Source organism: Mustelus asterias, chromosome 17 (assembly GCF_964213995.1).
Source record: "Mustelus asterias chromosome 17, sMusAst1.hap1.1, whole genome shotgun sequence".
NCBI lineage: Eukaryota > Metazoa > Chordata > Chondrichthyes > Carcharhiniformes > Triakidae > Mustelus > Mustelus asterias.
In genome coordinates, this window is record NC_135817.1 from 47,608,939 (window position 1) to 47,629,851 (window position 20,913).

At 38.6% G+C, this 20,913-nt stretch overlaps 1 protein-coding gene across 5 annotated transcripts in view; it reads right to left on the minus strand.

Moving 5' to 3' along the window:
* Positions 1-20,913, minus strand: part of bcor (BCL6 corepressor) — a 232,448-nt gene that overhangs the window by 43,234 nt on the left and 168,301 nt on the right. For 4 of the 5 annotated variants that reach the window (XM_078232579.1, XM_078232578.1, XM_078232582.1 and 1 more), the window contains 5 exons: positions 20,549-20,676; positions 13,396-13,489; positions 4,267-7,113; positions 2,892-2,948; positions 2,298-2,478 (listed from right to left, as the gene is read on the minus strand). In XM_078232579.1, coding sequence (XP_078088705.1) covers positions 2,298-2,478; positions 2,892-2,948; positions 4,267-7,113; positions 13,396-13,489; positions 20,549-20,676 — 3,307 coding nt within the window. The remainder of the gene's footprint in view (positions 1-2,297; positions 2,479-2,891; positions 2,949-4,266; positions 7,114-13,395; positions 13,490-20,548; positions 20,677-20,913) is intronic. The other variant, XM_078232580.1, reaches the window with a different exon arrangement.

A 20,913-nucleotide genomic window follows, 5' to 3' on the forward strand; every position in this document is an offset into this window, starting at 1 on the left:
TTAAGGCATTAAAGTTTTAACGTTTTCTCATGCCGTAGAATATATAATTTATTAAGCAATTCTTTACACCATTAGAACTGATAGACGATTCAGTGTAGTTCCTTAAAGTTGTTTTTTAGTGATTTTAAATCAAGTTACTCTGGACCAGATTACCAATCTTACAAAACATTAACAAATACATTTTAATAGTAAGAAAGGATAAATGCTGGCACTCTATAATGCCGTCTGATTGTTGGTCCATCAAAGATGGTATTGAATCTTGAAGTGTAACTTAACCAGCACAATTTTCAATGCAATTTCATGGTTGCATCCAAAGTGTAAACTCAACCCTCTCATTATTATTTTTAAACAGGGCCCTCCAATACTCCAACCGGATGATGTTACAGCCGGTCAATGGTTTCTACCCGACAATGATCTTGAAAGCACAATCTGAGATAAAGATGTTTCTGAAATGTCTTCATTTGCTACCAAAACCAGTGGATTCAGGAGTTTTGAAATGAACGAGACAAACATTTGTTTGCTACTATTGTACAATGTAGTTTTGATGTGGAGATGCCGGCTGGGGTGGGCACAGTAAGAAGTCTCGCACAACACCAGGTTAAAGTCCAACAGGTTTATTTGGAATCACCAGATGAAGGAGCAGCGCTCCGAAAGCTCGTGATTCCAAATAAACCTGTTGGACTTTAACCTGGTGTCATGAGACTTCTTAATGTAGTTTCAGTAGCTAAAAATTATAATTGCTGAACTTTGTTGTTTAAAAACCTCCCTCTTCTCCTTGACCATAATTGAAGTGGGCTTGATGGTATTGTGGCTCTTCTGTTTAAAACTGGGGTTTCAAAACTATTTTCAAAAACCACCATACACCTGTAAGTAAGCATGTATACATATTTGCCTTTCATCTTCCACATGAAAATAGTCAAGGTGGAGCTGCCACAGTGTTGCTAAATGGCCCGAAGATTTTTAATCTCTAGTGGGAAAGCACTTCAGACAGACACGTAGGGGTGGCAATTTTCCGAGCAAGTTTACTTTAGATGCTAACACTGCTTGTATTTAAAAATTCACTAAATTTCAAAAGTCAAAATATTATCGCAGCTATTGGTCTCAATTGCAGACAAGTTAGTAAAACAGACTGCGAAGTACTTCAAGTATCACTAACTAGCATGCTGTAACAAAGTAGTTTCAGGACATTTTTTCTTGGTCATGTACATACATTTAAGTTAACATTATTTTGGATGTACATAGAAATAAGCTACAATGTTGGTGATTTCTGAGTACTTGCTGACAAATTAGAATGCAACATATGTTAGGGAAATTAGGACAGGCAATGATAATCAATAATACAAAAAGATAGCTGTTCAAGACTCTATATTGGATAGATTCTTGGAACAGATATATAAATAATAAAAATAAATATTGTTGATTTTATTTTCCTATGGCATGGTGGCTGGGTGTTGTCAAGTGATTTCCTGTTTCCTGGGCTGGTGTATTGATTTTAAAATCAATAAATTCTCTTTCCTTGCCTTTAGTTGCCACAGTCCTAACTTCAGAAATTTCATCCCTAAAAGACGCTGCCTCACTAACTTTCTTTCTTCAAGGCACTCCTTAGAGCATTTGGTCCTCTGCCATAATATCTCCTATGTGTCTCAGTGTCAAATTTTGTTTGCTAATGCTCCTGTGAAACACCTTGGGACTTTTGTTTCATCAATGCTAGCTGTTGTTGTTGTATTGTAATACGTGTGTACATTATATGACTGCATAATAAATATCCCATACCATGGTTACATGAAACCTGATGAAGTTCCAAGAAGCACAGCACAAATATGCTGCTCAGTAAATTAGTTTACTTTTGTACAATGTGAAAAATACCAGGTTGTCAAGATCACTGAATTAAAAGCCTAATTCTCAGCATTTTAAAGCTAACAGTGTAAAGGTCCTTACTTGTCTGAATAAGTTCAAAATTTCTCAATTGTTGCTGATTTTATTGTCCAAGTAGCTATAATAGATTACTAAATTGTATACACCATAGTAGATCTGCAATGTCTATTCCAAATATAACCTCATTGGCAATAGAATAAGCAGCTCTAACCACTTCATATTTCCATTTTGTAGACATTTTGGAGAGATACTATACCTTTCATCATATCTGTCACTTTATCGTGATAATGAATAACCTGATAGCTATCAATAAGACAATGACTTCATGGGAATTTAAGTGCACTGATCAGTACTAGAGATTATAGTCAACATTTTAACGGTACAAATAACCTCTTAACATTGCAATTGCTGATATCACTCACGTTCATCAAAATTTTCCATTGAAGTATTCTCTTCTTCTGAATCTCCCTTTGACTTCTTCTCCTTCTTTCCCATGAAGATTTTGCTCTCTGTGTCACTTAATTTGCTGTCCTCTAATGAGTCTTCAGATACTCGATCATCCCGTTGCTTCATCTCGAGCTCAGAGAAACGCATCATAGCACGCTAGAACCATAAATGAAAAGATGAAATAATGACATAGTCTATTAGTAACTCTTAATCAATGGTATCAAATTTGTCTTATTTTCACCCCTATACTGTACGTCCGTTGAAAGGTTTTCTAAAACACTGAAAAGTGCTAAGTTGAATTGATGAACTATTTAATAAAATGAAAAGCTATAGTGTCCCCATGAAAAAGGGAGAATGTTGTATGTTACAAAAAAAAAATCAGTATATTTCTGTTGCACACAATCCTGAAACATGCTTGAGAGTTTCAACACAACACGAGGGAAGTAGTTTGTACACTCATCTTGGGGTCCACATCTATTGGCTCACTGCCCAAACTTTGTTCATGAAAATCATTTAACAGTTCTTTTCATTTTAGTTAAAATAATCTGAGAAAAATCTTAAGAACTGACCTCACAGTAAGCAGCAGGCTGATATAAAATACTGTCCTCTTGTGATAATCCTTCCATCTATTCAATTAAAATGATCACTCAGTGGGGAACTTTTTCATTCATTTTTACAGACATAAACCAATATTTCACAATAAGAATGAAAATCAAGTGGCTTATCACCTATCAGAAATATGTGTAAAGCTGCAATGTTTACTGAAGATCTTACAAACAATAAACACGTATAGAATGCTGAGTACAAATGTGCGAAAAAGCGCATAGAAGCATGAATTGGAAGGAATTCACCTTGTTCATACCACAGCAGGTGGACCCATACAGTTATAATGTCACTACCACAGGGGGAAGGTTTAGTTTTGTGGGCCTACTGACCATAATGTCACTAATTGGTTTTATCTCTGCATACTTCCTGGTTTAAAGATTTGGTGCAAGAGCAATAACAGCAGACAATGTCTAACATTTGAGCATGCTACAGAAATATAGAATAGGGGTGTCCATTGACATAAAATTACATATGTGTATACAGTTCCAAAAATTCATTTGCATTGAGCAGCACAACCACGTATACAAAAGACAAAGCGAAAACGTGACAGTGTACAAGTCTGTAGCACATTCCCGGACCACTCAACTTAAAAAAAAAACCACACACACAAACGTTAATTTTTCCCCATTTTCTTTTTTGAAAACGTGTTGCATTGGGATGATTTGACTATACAGAAAAAGATTACTGATAATGAAAAACAAAGGGCATTTGATCTTAATGGCGCAATATCACAAGACTGCTGGCAACATTTTTGAGACAAGCCAAAACATTACATGGGTACAGCGATCTAGTGTCACAATAATGGATTAGCAACCAGCAGGTCTTCAGTTCAATTCCACCATGACAATTTGAGAAACGGAATCCAAAATATTTGGTAATTTATGGATAAAATTACCATGAAAGCTACAGATTTGTCATTAATCCTGCAAGCCTTGCCAAGTCTGACCTACATGTGACTCATCTCCTCTAATATGTAGTTGGTCCTTAATTCCTCTGGACAATTAGGGAGGAACAGTAAATATTGTCTTGCTAGTGTCGCCAATATCCCAAGAACAATTTGGACTAATTGTTGCTATGCATCATTACTCACATGCTGATGAAATTGTTACAATAGAATAATCAGCAAGACAATTCTATACCACAGCATAGTATTGGATACAATTCAAGGCAGAAAGTTCAAGAAAAAAAAGGCTCTTCTCTCTGAATTTTACAAATTCCTTCAGTAGCTCTAAACTTTTCTCAAGCACTGAGAACATCGAGTGTTGAAAATTAAAAGGTCTTACCAGTTTTGTTCAACAATTTAAGTAAGTGGCTATGATAAACAAGTCAACAACTCACCTGTAGTGCTCGCTGTTCTCGACTAAGCTGGCTAGAGTCAGCATAGAGTTCTGTTGTGACACACTTAAATTTATCTCCCACATACCCAGCTGAGTTTGCAATTCGTTTTGTTAGGTTAGATTTTTTCGGCTTCATAAATTTAGCAGCTGCTATGTCCAAGTCATCAGTTCTGTCTTTGGTATCACTGTGATTCAATTGAGCCAAAAACTGCTCAGTTTCAGCACCAAGTTCCTTAACGGTATGTGTATTGCCCGAAGACGTGGCAACACCATCAACTATGCGACCACTTGCTGTTAGGTCAGCGATCAGAACTGTTGCACTCTCTTTACTTTGGCAGTCTGAAATAAAATTTTTGTTTAAGTTCTGATTTGGTAAACACTGACCCTGTGACGAGCTACAAATCTCTACTGCCTTATGGCCATCTTTGTCTTTTTGGACACTGTCTTGTATGACACTGGCTTCCACAGAGTCAACTGTTCTCTCACAGATTTCCTTTGCAGAATATTGTTTGTTGTTCCCTTCTAGCAGGATGCTTTTTTTAGATGCTTTTGCTTCAATTTTTCCCCATTGATCAGTGTGTTCTATGATTAAATGTTTGTCCTTGTTATCTTTGGCAACTGTTTTGCCATGATTCTTTGGATTATTACACGGGAGTTCAGCTCCAGCTGAAACATGTTGCTGAGTTGCATTTAACTTTTGTGAAATCTCTGACGGTCTCTCTCTGTTAACTGGCTCTTCACTGCATCGAAGCCGATCATGTGATCTGGATCGCCGCTGTGCTCCCTCACTCCTTTTCTCTTCTTGAGAAGTGTGTGGCGAGATGATGGGGCTGATTAAATGTTGAGTGTTGTGAAACACGGTGTATTCACCTCTGCACGTTGGCAAGCTGCTGTAAGAAAGTCTGTGCTTTGGTGCCAGGTTTCCTGCATATAAATTGCCATTAGGCAATAAGGCAGGATGGGGAAATACAAGTCCTTTATCAGGTAAGGGAAGGTGGCCAATTGGGATTCCTTCTGGTGTGGAGTAGGTGAAATATCTGTTTGGATATGGTAAAGGTGGCGAAAGAAATGTTTCATTTGGAGTTAGAAATATTGAACTTGATGAATGACCACTTTCAGTTACATGTGAAACAAAATCCTGACAACCACCTTTGGTCCCTTTAGTTTGCTTACTGGGTACTGGAGAGGACTGCCCTGTTTGGTGAATCACAGATGTTTTATTTGAGGAGTTATTCCTATGGGTCTTTTCAGAGTGGCCCCATTCAGTACTAACATTAGGCGATGGTGAAGCAGAGGCAGGTCGGCCCAATCCAGAGACTGAACATGGAATATGATTTACAGAACCATTGGAACTCCCAATCCTTGGGCACGAGGAACTTCTCTGATGGGGAATTATACGCTCTAGTGTTTTATTGCTCACCAAGATACTACTGGTTTGATGGTCTCCAGGCGAACTAGTACCAGGAATGGCCCAGGTAGAGTGCAATTTGTTGATAATAGCAGGTCTTTCAATAGGGAGATCACTGTGTGTTGAAGTTGAAAAACCTTCAGAATGAGTTTCCCTGCCAGACAATGAGGAGTTGTTTCGCCATTTGCCAGGTGCTAATGCTGGCACCACCTTATCAGTACTCTCAGCCTTTGATACCTGATCATTTGATGTCTCACCACAGCCTACTTTAGAAGACAGATCTAGAGGCTTCTCATTGCAGTCTTTGGTGGGCGTTTGTGTTTCTTGCTGTGATGGAGACTTAGTAGTTTTTTGTTCAGGCTGAGAGTTTCGTGCATGTGTTATTGTTTGTTGGAAATTTTCACCAGATTCTGGTGGTTTTGAATTTTTACTGTTTGTTGATCGTGCCGGAGAAGTAAATTCACTACTTAGGCTTAAATAACCATGTGGAAGTGGCATTGCGGGAGTAGGACCAGATATCCTGGCAAGATGTTTCTGAAATTCTGAAGAGCTCTCTCCGATTTGTGAGGAGGATAGATGAAGACGGGAAGGTGGCTTGGGAGATTGCAAGAGTGAAGCAGGATCTGTAGAAATGCTACTGGCATTTGACTTTTCACTAGCTGTAGCCCTCGATTTCTTGCTACTAGGTATCTGATGTGTCAAAATGTGTGGATCAACCTGCAATCTAGGATTACCTGTCATTATTCCTGATAGACATTTATCAGGACAATGAACCATAGAAGACATTATAGGTGATGTTGCAGCCGGTGTAATCCTTAGCGGGGAAGGAAGAGATGAAGGTATATGAGGCAAACCATAGTGTGGAGGTGGTATGTACAAGAAGCGATCACTGTGACTACAGACAGGTGAATAGGAGATGTGTTGTGGTAAGCCATAAGAATTCTGCGAAGGTATCAAGCATGTTTTATACATGTTCATTGGGTACTTGCTTGGCGAGTCCACAAATGGATACATCCCCGGCGCTGGGCTCTCCATGTATGGGCTAACCCATGGAATTCGCAAATAATTAGGACCAGTTCCATTTACTGGAGTTTGTTTACCAGCCGAGGATCCTTCTAGTCCCAATGGTTCACCTCTCGCACCAGCAGCGTTTTGTAGTCCAGTTGGTGATTTGTACAGTGTGCTGAAGCTTTCATGGGGCTTTGTGCAACCGCTGCCATTTTCTAGGGTTTCTGACGGATGTGATTTATAATTCAAATCAGATATTCTGTCAGTCATAAATCCCAGGCTGGCCATTGCAACTGCAGCCTCTTGTTCCTTTTCATTTCTAAGCCCACGTGCAGTAGGATACATAATACCATTATGGCCCCTCAGTTCTTCTTGCATGATCCCACTGGCAGCTCTAAGACGATCAATCTGTCTCACTGAGGCTGTGTCCACCTAGACAGAATTAAAAAATAATTTATTAATTACATACATTCTACTCATGCAGTTTGTGTTCTTTTCAGTTTTGGTATGTTTTTGGTCCTAGTCAGAGTTGCTGTTTTAATAAATTGATAAAATCCATTATAAGTTAGCATGCAAGATTTAAAAAAAAAACTAGGATGGGCAAATAAAACAGTCATAATCACATAGCAAACATTTAAATCATACACCTTAGCTCTTAATGGATGATGCCACTACAATATTGCTATTTATGAAAAGGAAAATAGAGCAACTGTGCTGGTGATCACAAATTCATTTGCTGTGCATAAAATATCAACATTTTCAAGTTATGATACTGCTCTCTTGCATCCCTCTGTAATCTCTTGCACCCAACAAATCAAGACCGACTCCCAACTATGCTGCCCTCTCTGGTGTGTCCCTCACATTTGCTGTCTCAAAAACAATTCGCTACTTCCAGTTCATTCTTGAGGGCAAGGCCAGTCCCAAAAGAAAAAAACTATGGATTTTGTCTCTCAGATTGAGACTAACCATGTAACAGTATATACCACTTCCTCTCTCCCCAACTTCCCCATAATGTCCCATGTATTGTCAACTTGCAGCATCTCCACCATGCCATCTCCTAACTCATCAGAATCCAATAGATCCTGATCCAGTTGTGTCCCCCCCACTGCCCCTGGTCAATTCCTGACCAAACAGCTTTCCCTTCTGATCCCATTTTCTTTCACAGCGACTGTCTCAAATAACCCATCCCTCCTCTCTAATGACATCATCTCACTAACTTCCCTCCCTCTCCAAAGTTCTCAACTATGTCATGACCCATCAAGTTCCCTATTCGAACCCCTCCAGTTTGGTTTCCTTCTTACTGCAACAAAACAGCACTAAGCAAGATCACAAATACTCAGAGACATGTGTGTTGTCCTTCTTTGTCCTCTTCAGCCTTCCTAAAGTATTTAACATGATTTACCACACCGCCTTCCTCCATTGTGCAGTCCGCTTCTATCTATCTGAATGCAATCAACACGTTTCCACCAATGTTTTTATTCCCCTACATGCACCTTCACATACAGTTCCTCGCAAGGATTTTTCATAAACCTCCCTCACTTATCTGTTGTCCCCAAGTAACACCATTTGCATGTATGGGGTTAACTTCCTTTTTATGCTTTTTGAAACTCAGATCTACCTCTGTTCTATTTCTTTTGACTCTTTTTGTCCAACATCAATTCAGTTCAGTCCAGCTGGGTATTGAGAAGACTGAAGTTCTCTCTTTTGGCACCCATTACAAATTTTACTCCTTTGCACAAAGTTCATCCGTTCTCCCTGCCTATACACTTAATTTAAATCAGCCTATGTCAAAGCTCAGATCCAGTTTGATTCTGGCCTAGACTTCAAATAATATTCCATCCGTCACCAAGACTACTTATTTCCACCTCTCTAGTATCCTATCCTGAATTAATTGCAACTTGTCCGAAGTTTATAAACTATTCTGCATTAAGTCCTGCTCATCCATCATTCTATCCTTGCTCACCTACATTGGTGCCCTCTACTCAATGCATTCATTTTTCAATCATTATTCTAATTTACAAATTCCTCCACAGCCTCACTAGATTTTATTTGCTACCATCTTCAACCCTATACCCTTTCCCACAAGTTCTGCACCTCTGGCCTGCTGTTAAGACCCCACTCTCTCCTTTGTTGCCAAATCCTTTAGCTGCCACAGCCATGCTCTTTAAAACATTCAGTAAACCATTCCACTTTTCCTCACTTTCAAAAGCCAAGAATTTGCTCATTGTTTTCCTAATATTTCCCTTTGTTATTAACTGTCCATTCCCTGATCTATCTCTTTCTGATGCACTTTAAGATTTAAAAAAATTTTAAACATCCAGTGGCTTGGATTTGCCATCGTAATGACGGTGAACTGTTAGCATTTGCCATCATTACTCCTCTGAAACAGACAGCAATTTCAGGAGTCCGTACATTCACAGTTAAACACAGAGGTCCAGAAGTTGCTGTCAGTGATATTACACTTCACTGCAGGGTGCGCTGTTGAAATTCCCCAGACTGCAATTAATTAGAAATCACTGAATTGATGAAAACATGTCCTTGTATCCTATTAGTCCCACTGTAAAAACCCTTTAAAAATTTCACCTTATTGATAGTGATGTAACTGGGTCTTTAACAGTGCACTAAGATCATAAGTCATCTTCTCAAGAGCAATTGAAAGACAGGCAATAAATGTTAGCTTGCTGGCAGTACACACATTAAATGAACAAATAAAATAATATTCTAAACAGCCACAAATTTCACTGATATTTTTACGTTTTTTAAAAACGTTTGATATTTCAGCCTCCAACTTAATCTCATATGAGCCAATCATTTATTTTTCTCTCCTTAAATTATTCAATTTAATTTTTTTTTTAAATTAGCGCATTTTACTTCCTAATTTGCTGTTTAAGAGAATACGTCAACATGACTGGCTCTTCACCCTGCTTGCTGTTGCTGGACAACTGGAGGTCCCTTTGCCTCAAACTGATATTGGGAAAGAGGAGACCCACACACAGATATCGCGAAGTTTTTGTGGGCAGTGTTCTTCAAGGTTAGTGGTAAGCATCATCAGGTCAATATCATTTCTATTTTTGCTGTTGTTTATACAGTAAAAATACATCTATCTCTTGCATGTTTAAATTATGGTTTTCAAATTTTCACGGTCTGTGGAAATGAACTATCCAATTAATTGATTATTCACACTTTAACCCAGTAAAGCATTGTTTTGAGTGGTTCAGATGGTGACATTTCTGTAAAGCCAGATGTGGAGTGCAAAAAAATCTGACCAGTAAACACCAACTAAAAACCTGCAAAGCTCATTTCACAGGCCAGGGCAAGAACACAAATTTCAAACCAGGAACTGTAACGGGTGATTACCCAGAGACCTGGAGTAATGATTCAGAGAAGCAAATCTCACCCAAGGAAATTTGTCTAGAATTCAGTTATTTAAAAATAAATCCCCTGAAATCTGTAAAAGCAGGTGACCCTGAAACTGTCAGATTGTCACAAAAATCAAACTGATTCACAAGTGTCCTTTAGTAAATGGAACAGGTCATCCTGATCCTGGTTTATATGGGCCATTGTGTTGTGGTAGCTCTTTGAAAGATCTATCCCATTTACAGGTATCTCACTTACCTGTCCCTTCCTCCTGAAAGTAATTTTCCCTGAAGTATTTATCCAATTCTCTTTAGAAAGTTACAAAATCTGCTTCCACTGCTCTTTCAGGGGGTGCATGTCTGATCACAGCAACTAATTTATTCTCACCAACCTTTGCACTTGCACTACAGAAAGCATTATTCCTGGTTGTATCACAGCTTGGTATGGCTCCTGCTCTGCCCAAGACCGCAAGAAATTACAAAGGGTTGTGAATGAAACCCAATCCATCACGCTAACCAGCCTCCTATCCATTGACACTGTCTACACTTCCTGCTGCCTCGGAAAAGCAGCCAGCATAATTAAGGACCCCACGCACCCTGGACATTCTCTCTTCCACCTTCTTCCGTCGGGAAAAAGATACAAAAGTCTGAGGTCATGTACCAAATGACTCAAGAACAGCTTCTTCCCTGCTGCCGTCAGACTTTTGAATGGACCTACCTTGCATTAAGTTGATCTTTCTCTACACCCAGCTATGACTGTAACGCTACATTCTGCACTTTCTTCTTTCCTTCTCTATGAACAGTATGATTTGTCTGCTTTGACTGTATAGCGTGCAAGAAACAATACTTTGCACTGTATTCAAATACATGTGACAATAACAAATCAAATATTGCATTCCAAAAAGTCCACATGTTGCCTCTGTTTTTTTTTCCATTGCTTTAAATCTGCGGCTCTTGTTACCAATACCTCTGCCATTGGAAATTGTCTATCTTAATTTACTGTAACTAAACATCCTTCTTTGTTAAATCTTCTCTCACGCTTATCTGCTCCAAAGAGAGCATCTATAGCTTCTCTAGACTCTCCATGTAACTGAAGAAGCTTGTACCTTTCTAGTAAATCTCTTTTTATCCCTCTCTAAGATCCTGACATCCTTCCTGAAGTTTGGTGTCTAGAATTGGACAAAATCCTCTAGCAAGGGCCTAGTTAGCACTTCATAAAAAGTTTAGCATAAGTTGCTTGCTTTTTCTCACTTTTGCCTCTTTATAAAGTCATGGATCCTGTATGATTTAAGGGGCTTCGCAACTTGCCTCGTTACCTTCAAAAATCTGTGTATACGCAGCCCAAGGCCACTCAGCTCCTCATTCTTCCTACAAAAATGTATCATTTCTTACTTCTCTGTCTTACATCTGCCAGGTGTCTGTCAATGACCTCCTGAAGTCTGTTATTATCCTCTTTACTGTTTATTACATAGCAGTTTTGTATCATCTGCAAGCTTCATAAATTATGCCCTGTATACTGAAGTCCAGGTCATTAATATAAATCAAAATCAGCAATAGTTTTAATACTAAATCATTGTGGATCCCACCGTATACTTTCCTCCAGGTTACCAGCCAACTATACAGCACTATTCTCTGCTTGCTGTCTCTTAGCCACACTTCATATCCATATTGCCAACGTCCCTTTAATCCCAAGGGCTTCAATTTTGCTAACAAATTGATCATTTGGTACTTTATCAATATGCCTTTTGAAAGTCCGTATATGCAGCATCAGCTGCTCTACCGTCATTTGAGTGAGTCAGCTGGCTTGGAGTCAGATCAGTGTCAGGGGGACATTGGGAAATGGATCAGGTCAATGGCAATGCAGGTGCAGGTCAGGAATTTGGGTGACAGCAAGATTCAGGTCAGATTCAGGATGACAGGATGGGGGTTTTGTGGGGCAGGGGGAAAGCAGGGACGATGAATTGGCAAAGATGATGATGATCATAATATTTTTATTTCCCCACAAACTGCCATTTATGAGGCAGCAGAGTCTCTAAATACTCAGGCTCATCCTCAGCATTTCTTACCACTGATTTATAGTAACTAAATAATTAAACTTCCTCGATCAACCCATGCTGATGTATTGTATGTATTGCTCCATAAATTAGCTCCCAACAAGACCTTAGCTAGCAATTAACAAGCCAAGATTTTTTGTGGAAATGTGGCTCCTGAGAGAATCAGAAGGCACTTAAAACTAAATGACTATATAGCTAAAGCAAACTTACAAATCTTTTATTTTGAGTAGTGAAGATTAAAATTGAAAAGATCTGAAAAAGTCAATATTCCAGACAGCAAAAGACCAAATCTGAACACTTTTTTTTGTTGTGATCAGATAAACAATTTAAGTTTAAGAATGTAGGAAAAAATATATAGAACTTTATTCTAAGTATTTTAGTAATTAATTTTCCTTTTTGATCCTATTGTTTTGGAATAGTAATTACTGCAATGCTAGTGTCTAATGTAATTTTCCCAACTCGTTCTGCTAAATGGTATGTGTAGCTGTTTACATTACAATAACTTTGTGCATACTTCGAGAAGTAGTAGCCAAATAGTTGAGTTTGAAAATGTATTTTAATCTTCATACAAACATGTAGTGCTCAAAAACACAACTTCAATTTGTAAATTTGTTCCAGTAAATTTAAACTTTGAAACTACTATTTAAATCACGCCTATCAATTTTGTCTCATTTTAACAGTCATAGAGGTTTACAGCATGGAAACAGGCCCTTCGGCCCAATTTCTCCATGCTGCCCTTTTTTTTAAACCACTAAGTTAATCACAATTGCCTGCATTTGGCCCACATCCCTCTATACCCATCTTACTCATGTAACTATCCAAATGTATTTTAAAAGACAAAATTGTACCCGCCTCTACTACTACCTCTGGCAGCTTCTTCCAGACACTCACCACCCTGTGTGTGAAAAAATTGCCCCTCTGGATCCTTTGTATCTCTCACCTTAAACCTATGCCCTCTATTTTAGATTCCCCTACCTGAGGCATTAACCTACGAAATATAAGTTAATTTTTCCATCAAAGTAGCAGAGAGAGAAGTGTGACACGAGTGTATTAAATATTTGGATGATGCCACCACTCAGTCATTGCTAGGAATAAACTTTTCAAAATGTTCATCACATGCTGCCTACGAATACAAGTGTTCTGTAATTCTCAATTAGAATGGAACTAAACAAGTAATTCATAGTTTAAAATATTAATTCAGATTTGACTACAACAGCCTTGTTATTACATGGGGATTTAAACAGGAAAATGCAATGAGAATAAAATGGTGTTCTTTAGCAGAAAGTGGATAAGTAACAGCTTACCACACCCAAGTTGTGGGTCATGTGATTGTCTTCCCTGATCCCAAACCGCTTCATGTTTTTCTGTGTTTCACCATCGCTTACAGAGACTTTCCTGCTACAAAACAAACTCAAGTTAATAGTGTTTTATATCTTGTTCTGTACACTACCTGTTTAACTGAATATTACATTTCATAATTGCTGGTTACTTTTAAAATAAAGAAGGTCTGACATAACTATTACCACTTTTCCAGGTGAATTCTAACCTGTACGCACACTATCTAAATTCATTGAACAAATCATACAGGGATCTTTAGAATCCAACAGCACTTTTCCCCTTCACTAGTTTTTTCTCCAGTGGGATGTAAAGCATGTAGCTTCACCTGTCCTACAGTGTCGGAATATTTATAAGGTTTTCCACATTATTTCAAAATAGTTCAATCTTTTCATACAAGCAGGATATGACAGGCAATCATTCTATGAGGGAAAACTCAACTGGGACATTGTGCCTTTAAAATAACCTAAACTCTTAGGGTCAGACCAACTTCTCCTTTCTACTTTACTCAGGAAATTTCCTCGGGGTTCTCCGAATTGGCCACTGTAACTTCAGCATAGACCAACGTAGGCCCCATTTTCTGTGGTTTCTATCCTTGATATGGGTCATACTCTCAGTTCATTTTTTTCTGCAGGAAGCATGTTTGAGCAAGTAATGTCAAGAACATGAGATGGTAACAGAAAAAAGTAGTAACAGGGAGGTCAGAAAGAGTAACAAAAGGGAAGGTTTAGTGAGAGCTTTGTACTGAATGCTGTATTTCAAAGAATAAGGTCATACTTGGAGTAATTACACTAGCAAGATTCCTCATATATTCAACTTCCAATTACAATTAGTACAAACATTGATAGTTGAATTTTGAGGCCCCAGTCCCTTCAAACCAGCCAGAAGCAAAACACCATTAAAAGGTGGTTATCATATTATTTTGCCAATTTTTAAATTTTTTTAAAAAAAGCACGCTTACTGTCCCAGTTCAACTGCTTTGAATTACCTTCAAGATGAACCTTCTATGGGCTGACACAAGAAATATGTATTGCACAAGCACAGTGAGCCCTATCCTTTTTTGGTAAGTACTAATACCATCAACTACTGGCATCTCAAACCTTAGTGGGCTGAAATAGCAATGGTGCCACTAGTGTTCAAATGTTTTCATTTAATGCTATAAATCTTCAAGAAAGAAGTCTTCCTTGCTAGTGATTGTGCCTGATCAGGTAGTTGGCAATAGGCCAAAAATCCAAGATCCACATCTTCCTCACCCGATTGGGAGAGTTAAGAGTTATGTGTGTGTGTGTGTGTGGCAGAGAGGGGTTGTTGTGGGGGAGAGGGGGGAGCGAAGAGAGGGAGCGCTAACAAATAGTACACGGTGATATTTCTGGTCAGATGATGACAATTTCCTATTACACATTGAAGTTGCACAAATGAGAAAGCCAAAATGACAAGAATGAAAACAGCCAGATGCACTAACCGTGTATTTATTCATCTGTAATCTACATAAATATGGATGTTGGTGACAAAAATATTGATAATAGTCTAGAAACCACAGGCTACATGCATTGCTCTCGAAAATGTTGCTGGAATATACTTCCTACAGCTCATGTTTCGACCCATTTTGCTTAGAGGCTGAGAAAGTCCTACCCATCTGTGCAAACCATTTTGGCACAAATGGAATAAAAACATATCACATACTAAAACATATGGCAAAGTGTTTGGACTACAAGTGTAATTCTGTTTCATTTTCATATGTTTTAACATTGTAAGAGCAATTTCCAGTAGACATCAAATAATGGCAAAGAAGTTTAGACAAACCCAATAATGTTTTTCCATCAGTGACTCACAGTGTAATTCCAGGATTTAAGGAAACTAAAGTCAAACTAGTTCCAAAAATTACATGCTAAGTAATTATCATCATAAATACATAAATGAACAAGCAAAATGTAAATCTCTTATACACTTACAAACTGTAAAATATGTTATGCCTGTTAAGTTATAATCTCTTGTTGTCTTTGCATGTTGTCTGAACCTTCTGCTTTATTTGTCTGCGTTGAGGAGCATTCCTCAATATCAGATAAGCAATGTATTGTTTGTAAATAAACTGAATGCAAAGAAACAAGGCCAAATTTCTGCAAATTCTTACTTGAACCTGCTTGTCTCCACATTCACAAGCAGTTATCGCTTCTTGAAAGTAATTGACTAAACAGGATGGATTTTATAACTTGATTCATTCGGGTTTGAAGAGGAAGCTAACTATGTTATCCTGTACAATAAACCAACATGTCTAAATAAGAAGTTTAGTTTTCACTTCTCCATTTCATGCAAGCAAACAAAATATAATCTGTGCATGTGTAGGAGTTGTATAGCAATCGCTGTGGAATTCTGTGCTCATAACAAGAATTGCACTCTCATTGTCAACACTGACTAGCCACAGATGAATCCCCACCTTAAATGGCCCAGATTTTGTCGTCAGCAGCAAAATGATGGCACTCATTGCTGACCTTGAAAAATCATTTCCCCAAAGATCTTACAAGTTCTGTGGCACTGATTTCACTTTTCCCAACATTCATTTCATCTGGCATTATCTATGAGGACCTCTGGCATTCAACAACAGTGATTTCAACAAGCAGGCTAAGCAGCCAATCACGTTGAAGAATCTTCAGGCAGTAAACCAAGAAATAATATAGTTTTTTCAGTCACCCTTTATAATTTGACAGAAAACAGGAGGATTGGGAAAGGGAAAAGAGAATATGAAAGCAAACTAGAGAGGACACAAAGACAGAATGTGAAAGCTCTTTTAGGTATGTGAACAGAAAAGATTAGGACAAACACAGGCCCATTACAGGTGTGGACAGGATACTTTATAGTGGACAACAGGGAAATGGTGGAGAAACTAAAAAGTTACTTTGCATCCGTCTTCACGGAATACAGAAAATCTCCCTGAAGTACTAGATGACCACAGGACTTGCGAAACTGAGGAAATAAAAGAAACTACTATTAGTAAAGAGGAAGGACTTGAAAAGTTAAATGGGTTGTAGGTTGATAAATCACCTGGACCAGATGAGCTTCATCCCCGAGTGTTGGAGGGAGTGGTTAGAGAGATAGTCAATGCATCAGTAGTTATCTTTTAAAATTCTACAGTTTCTGGAAAAGTTTCTGCAGACTGAAGAGCAGCAAATGTAACCCCTCAATTTAAGAAGGGAGGAAGGGGGAGAATGGAGAACAACAGACCTGTTTGTTTGATATCAATAGTAGGGAAAATGCTAGAATCCATCATAAAGGATGTGATAACTGGACATGTAGGAAAGAATGGTAAAATTGGGCAGAGTCAACATGAACATGAAAGGGAAATCATGTTTGACAAACTTGGAGTTTTTTTGAGGATATTATTTGTAACATAAAAAAGACATGTTGAAACTTTTTGCCTTGTACTCATCAGGACACTGATATACAAGGGGAAAGCAACTGGTTATTCCTTATACTTCCGGGGTAATCTGAAGTAGACTGGCCCTTTTGCAGGGCTGAAAATAATGGCCTGTGGCTCATCCATGAGTTTGTGTCATATACAGTGCAAACTAAATCTGATTAGGACGCCTTTGAAATGCCCTATTTCAGCATCAAGCTTGCATGGTAAGCAAATGGCTTGGGCCCTACATAAAAGGTTGCAAATAAGAGCAATAATGTACTGTGTGAAACTATTAGAATCCCAATGCATATATTGCCCAGTGAAGGTGGCTTGCAGTAGACCCTTACACATTTCTCAACTAGTACATCAAGGAGAGGGAGTTAATATGCCTGCTCCATTTCAAAGATGAATTTGAATGCAGGATGGAGCCCATTAAGATTTGTAAGGAAATTATTACACATTGATCTGCTGCTGCAGATTTAAATATAACAATATTATCCACATATCAGAAATATGCAAGGGGTAGGAGACTACGTGTCATTCCATCGAAGACATGTTTCTCATGGAACCCAACAAAGATGTTTATGAGAGCTGGGATTAGACAGGATTCCATGGGAAAATACCATCTATTTGGGCCCTGAAACAAAAATAAATAGTAGTTTTCCCCTTATGTCAGTAGTGTCCTGATGAGTGCAAGATGAAAAACTTTGACATGTATTTTTTCAGGAACACTCAAAGTTCTGTACTTGCAGCATTGATAGAGGAGAACCAGTGAATGTGGTGCAGTTGGATTTTTAGAAGGCTTTTGATAATATTCCACACAGGATGTTCGTAAATAAAATGATAGCGTGGGGGATTCAGAGAAATATACTAGTTTGGATTGAGAATTGGTTAGCAGACAGTATAATTAAATGGATTATTCTCAGGATGGCAGGCTGTTACTAGTGGGGTTCTGCAAGAATAAGTGCTAGGTTCACAGCTGTTCACAAGCGGTACAAATTATTTGGACGGGGGGGGCTAATTGTAATATTTCCAAATTTGCTGATGACACCAAACTGGGTGGGAATGCAAGTTGTGAAGAGTGTGCAAGGAGGACTTGGGACAGGTTAAGTGAATGGGCTAGAACATGGCAAATGGAATATAATGTGAATAAGTGTGAAGTTATTGGTGTAAAAAAACAGGAAGACAGAATCATTTGTAGATAGTGAGAGTATGGGAAGTGCAGGTGTCCAAAGGGACCTGGATGTCCTTGGTCACGAGTCACCAAAAGTCAGTATCCAGGTGCAGCAAGCAATTAGGGAGACAAATGGTATGTTGGCCTTCATCGCAATTTGTGTAGAGAGTAAAGGTGCCTTGCTGCAGTTATGTAGAGCCTTGGTGAGACTTCACCTGGAATATTGTGTACAGTTTTGTTTGTACTCGTTGGAGTTTAGAAGGATGAGGGGGGATCTTATGGAGACTTATAAGATAATGCGGGGGCTGGATAGGGTGGAGGCGGAGAGATTCTTTCCACTTAGTAAGGAAGTTAAAACAGCCTCAAAATAAAGGGGGGTCGGTTTAAGACAGAGTTGAGGAGGAACTTCTTCTCCCAGAGGGTGGTGAATCTCTGGAATTCTCTGCCCACTGAGGTGGTGGAGGCTACCTCGCTGAATATGTTTAAAGCGCGGATGGATGGATTCCTGATCGGTAAGGGAATTAAGGGTTATGGGGATCAGGCGGGTAAGTGGTACTGATCCACGTCAGATCAGCCATGATCTTATTGAATGGCGGGGCAGGCTCGAGGGGCTAGATGGCCTACTCCTGCTCCTATTTCTTATGTATGTTTTGGTCCCTTTATCCAAGGAGGAATATACTTGCCATAGAGAGAGTGCAACAGAAGCTCACCATGTTAATCCCTGGGATGACAGGATTGTTTTATGAGGAGAGATTGAAGTCTGCATACTTAGAATTGCGAAGAATGGGAGGGTGACCTAATTGAAGCTTACAAAATTCTTGCAGCATGTGTCAGATAAAGATGTTTCCCCTGACAGGTGAGTCTAATACAGTAAGAGTTTTAACAACACCAGGTTAAAGTCCAACAGGTTTATTTGGTAGCAAATGCTATTAGCTTTCGGAACGCTGCTCCTTCGTCAGATGGAGTGGAAATCTGCTCTCAAACAGGGCACAGAGACACAAAATCAAGTTACAGAATACTGATTAGAATGCGAATCTCTGCAGCCAACCAGGTCTTAAAGATACAGACAATGTGAGTGGAGGGAGCACAGGTGAGTCTAATACCAGGGGACGTAATCTCAGGAAAAGGGGTAGGCCATTTAAGACTGAGGTGAGGAGGAATTTCTTCACTCAGAAGATGGTGAATCTTTGGAATTTGTTCAAAGGGCTGTGGAAATTCAATTATTGGTATGTTCAAAACAAAACCGATAGGTTTCTGGAGACATCAAAGGATAAAAACAAAGGGACTCAAAACGAGTGGTGAGGATGACACAAAGAGTCTACAGAGGGATATAGACAGGTTAGGTATGTGGGCAAAAAACTTGACAGGTGGAATATAATGTAGGAAATTGGGAAGTTATGCACTTTGGTGGGAAGAATAAAGGAATTGAATATTATTTAAATTGAGAAAGACTGCAGAAATTTGATTTAATTTATTATTGTCACATGTATTGGTATACTGTAAAAAGTATTGTTTCTTACGTGCTATACAGACAAAGCATACTGTTCATAGTGAAAGAAACAGAGAGTGCAGAATATAGTATTGCAGTCATAGCTAGGGTGTAGAGAAAGATCAACTTAATGCAAGGTAGGTCCATTCAAAACTCTGATGGCAGCAGGGAAGAAGCCACAGCACACGAGGGATCTGAGTAATAGGTCGCCCATTTAAGACAGAGGTGAGGAAGAATTTCTTCTTTCAGAGGGTTGTGAATCTGTGGAATTCTTTACCACAGAGGGTGTTACGTTCAAGGCCAAGATAGACAGATTTTTAATCAGTGAGGAAAGCAAGGGTTATGGGGACAATGTAAGAAAGTAGAGTTGAGGACTATCACTATGATCTCATTGAATGGCGGAACAGATTCAATGGTCTGAATGGCCTACTTCTGCTCCTGTGTCTGATGGCCTTTTGGACATAGCACGGGAAAGTGGTGTTGATGTAGATGTAGATGATTAGCCATGATCTAATTGAATGGTGGAGCAGGCTTGATGGGCCTACTCCTGTTCCTATACAAAATGGGATTAAGGTAGAAGCCGAAAAATCAAACATAAAAAGAAAAAAAATAAATCTATGGAACTTTTAGCATGAAATGGGGAAATTTGACATTTCACAAAAAGGATGAATTTTTCAGGGCCAGAGAGGTTGTTCAGCTGGAATTATAAATTAGGATGTCATTATAAACCAGGCTACATCTTATTCAACAAGGTGTAACATTTTCAAATGCTTTTACAGCAAGAATAATAGTGTAATATGTGGAAGTTCATGTCAAATCAGTGATTTCTAGCTGATTTCTTTCTGTGAGAACTTCCACTAGCATACTCTGTAGAGAAATATGGAAATACTGACAGCAACTTCTGGATATGTGTGTTTAACTGTGCATGTACTGACACCAGACGGTGCTGTCAGTTTCACAGAGTAATGATGGCGAGTGTGGACAGATTTACCATCATTACAATGGCAAAATCCGAGCCAAAAAGTAGTTTTACTTAGTGCCAAGCAAAAATGTAACTTGTCTTACCCATCTTCATTAATTCCACACATGCGGACCCTATCCGTACTCATCCAGCTGTGAAGGTTACCATACAGGGGGGTTGCAGACAGCATGGCGTCTTTTTGATTGGTGCTTCCCTTCTCCACAATTTTATTCTTTAATTAAAAAAACTGTTATTAATATATAAATCTATATCAAACACCCTTATTACATAAATAATATAATCAATTTCGATTGTGATAAATCTATATACGTTTGGACAGGCATTGCAATGTTTTACATAATTACATGTTACATTTGTGTTTCATTTACATTTCCAATTTCATACTCTAAGAGTTATAGTTACAAATATTAGTCAGTCAGGGTTAAACATCTTAGTATGTAATGGTCCA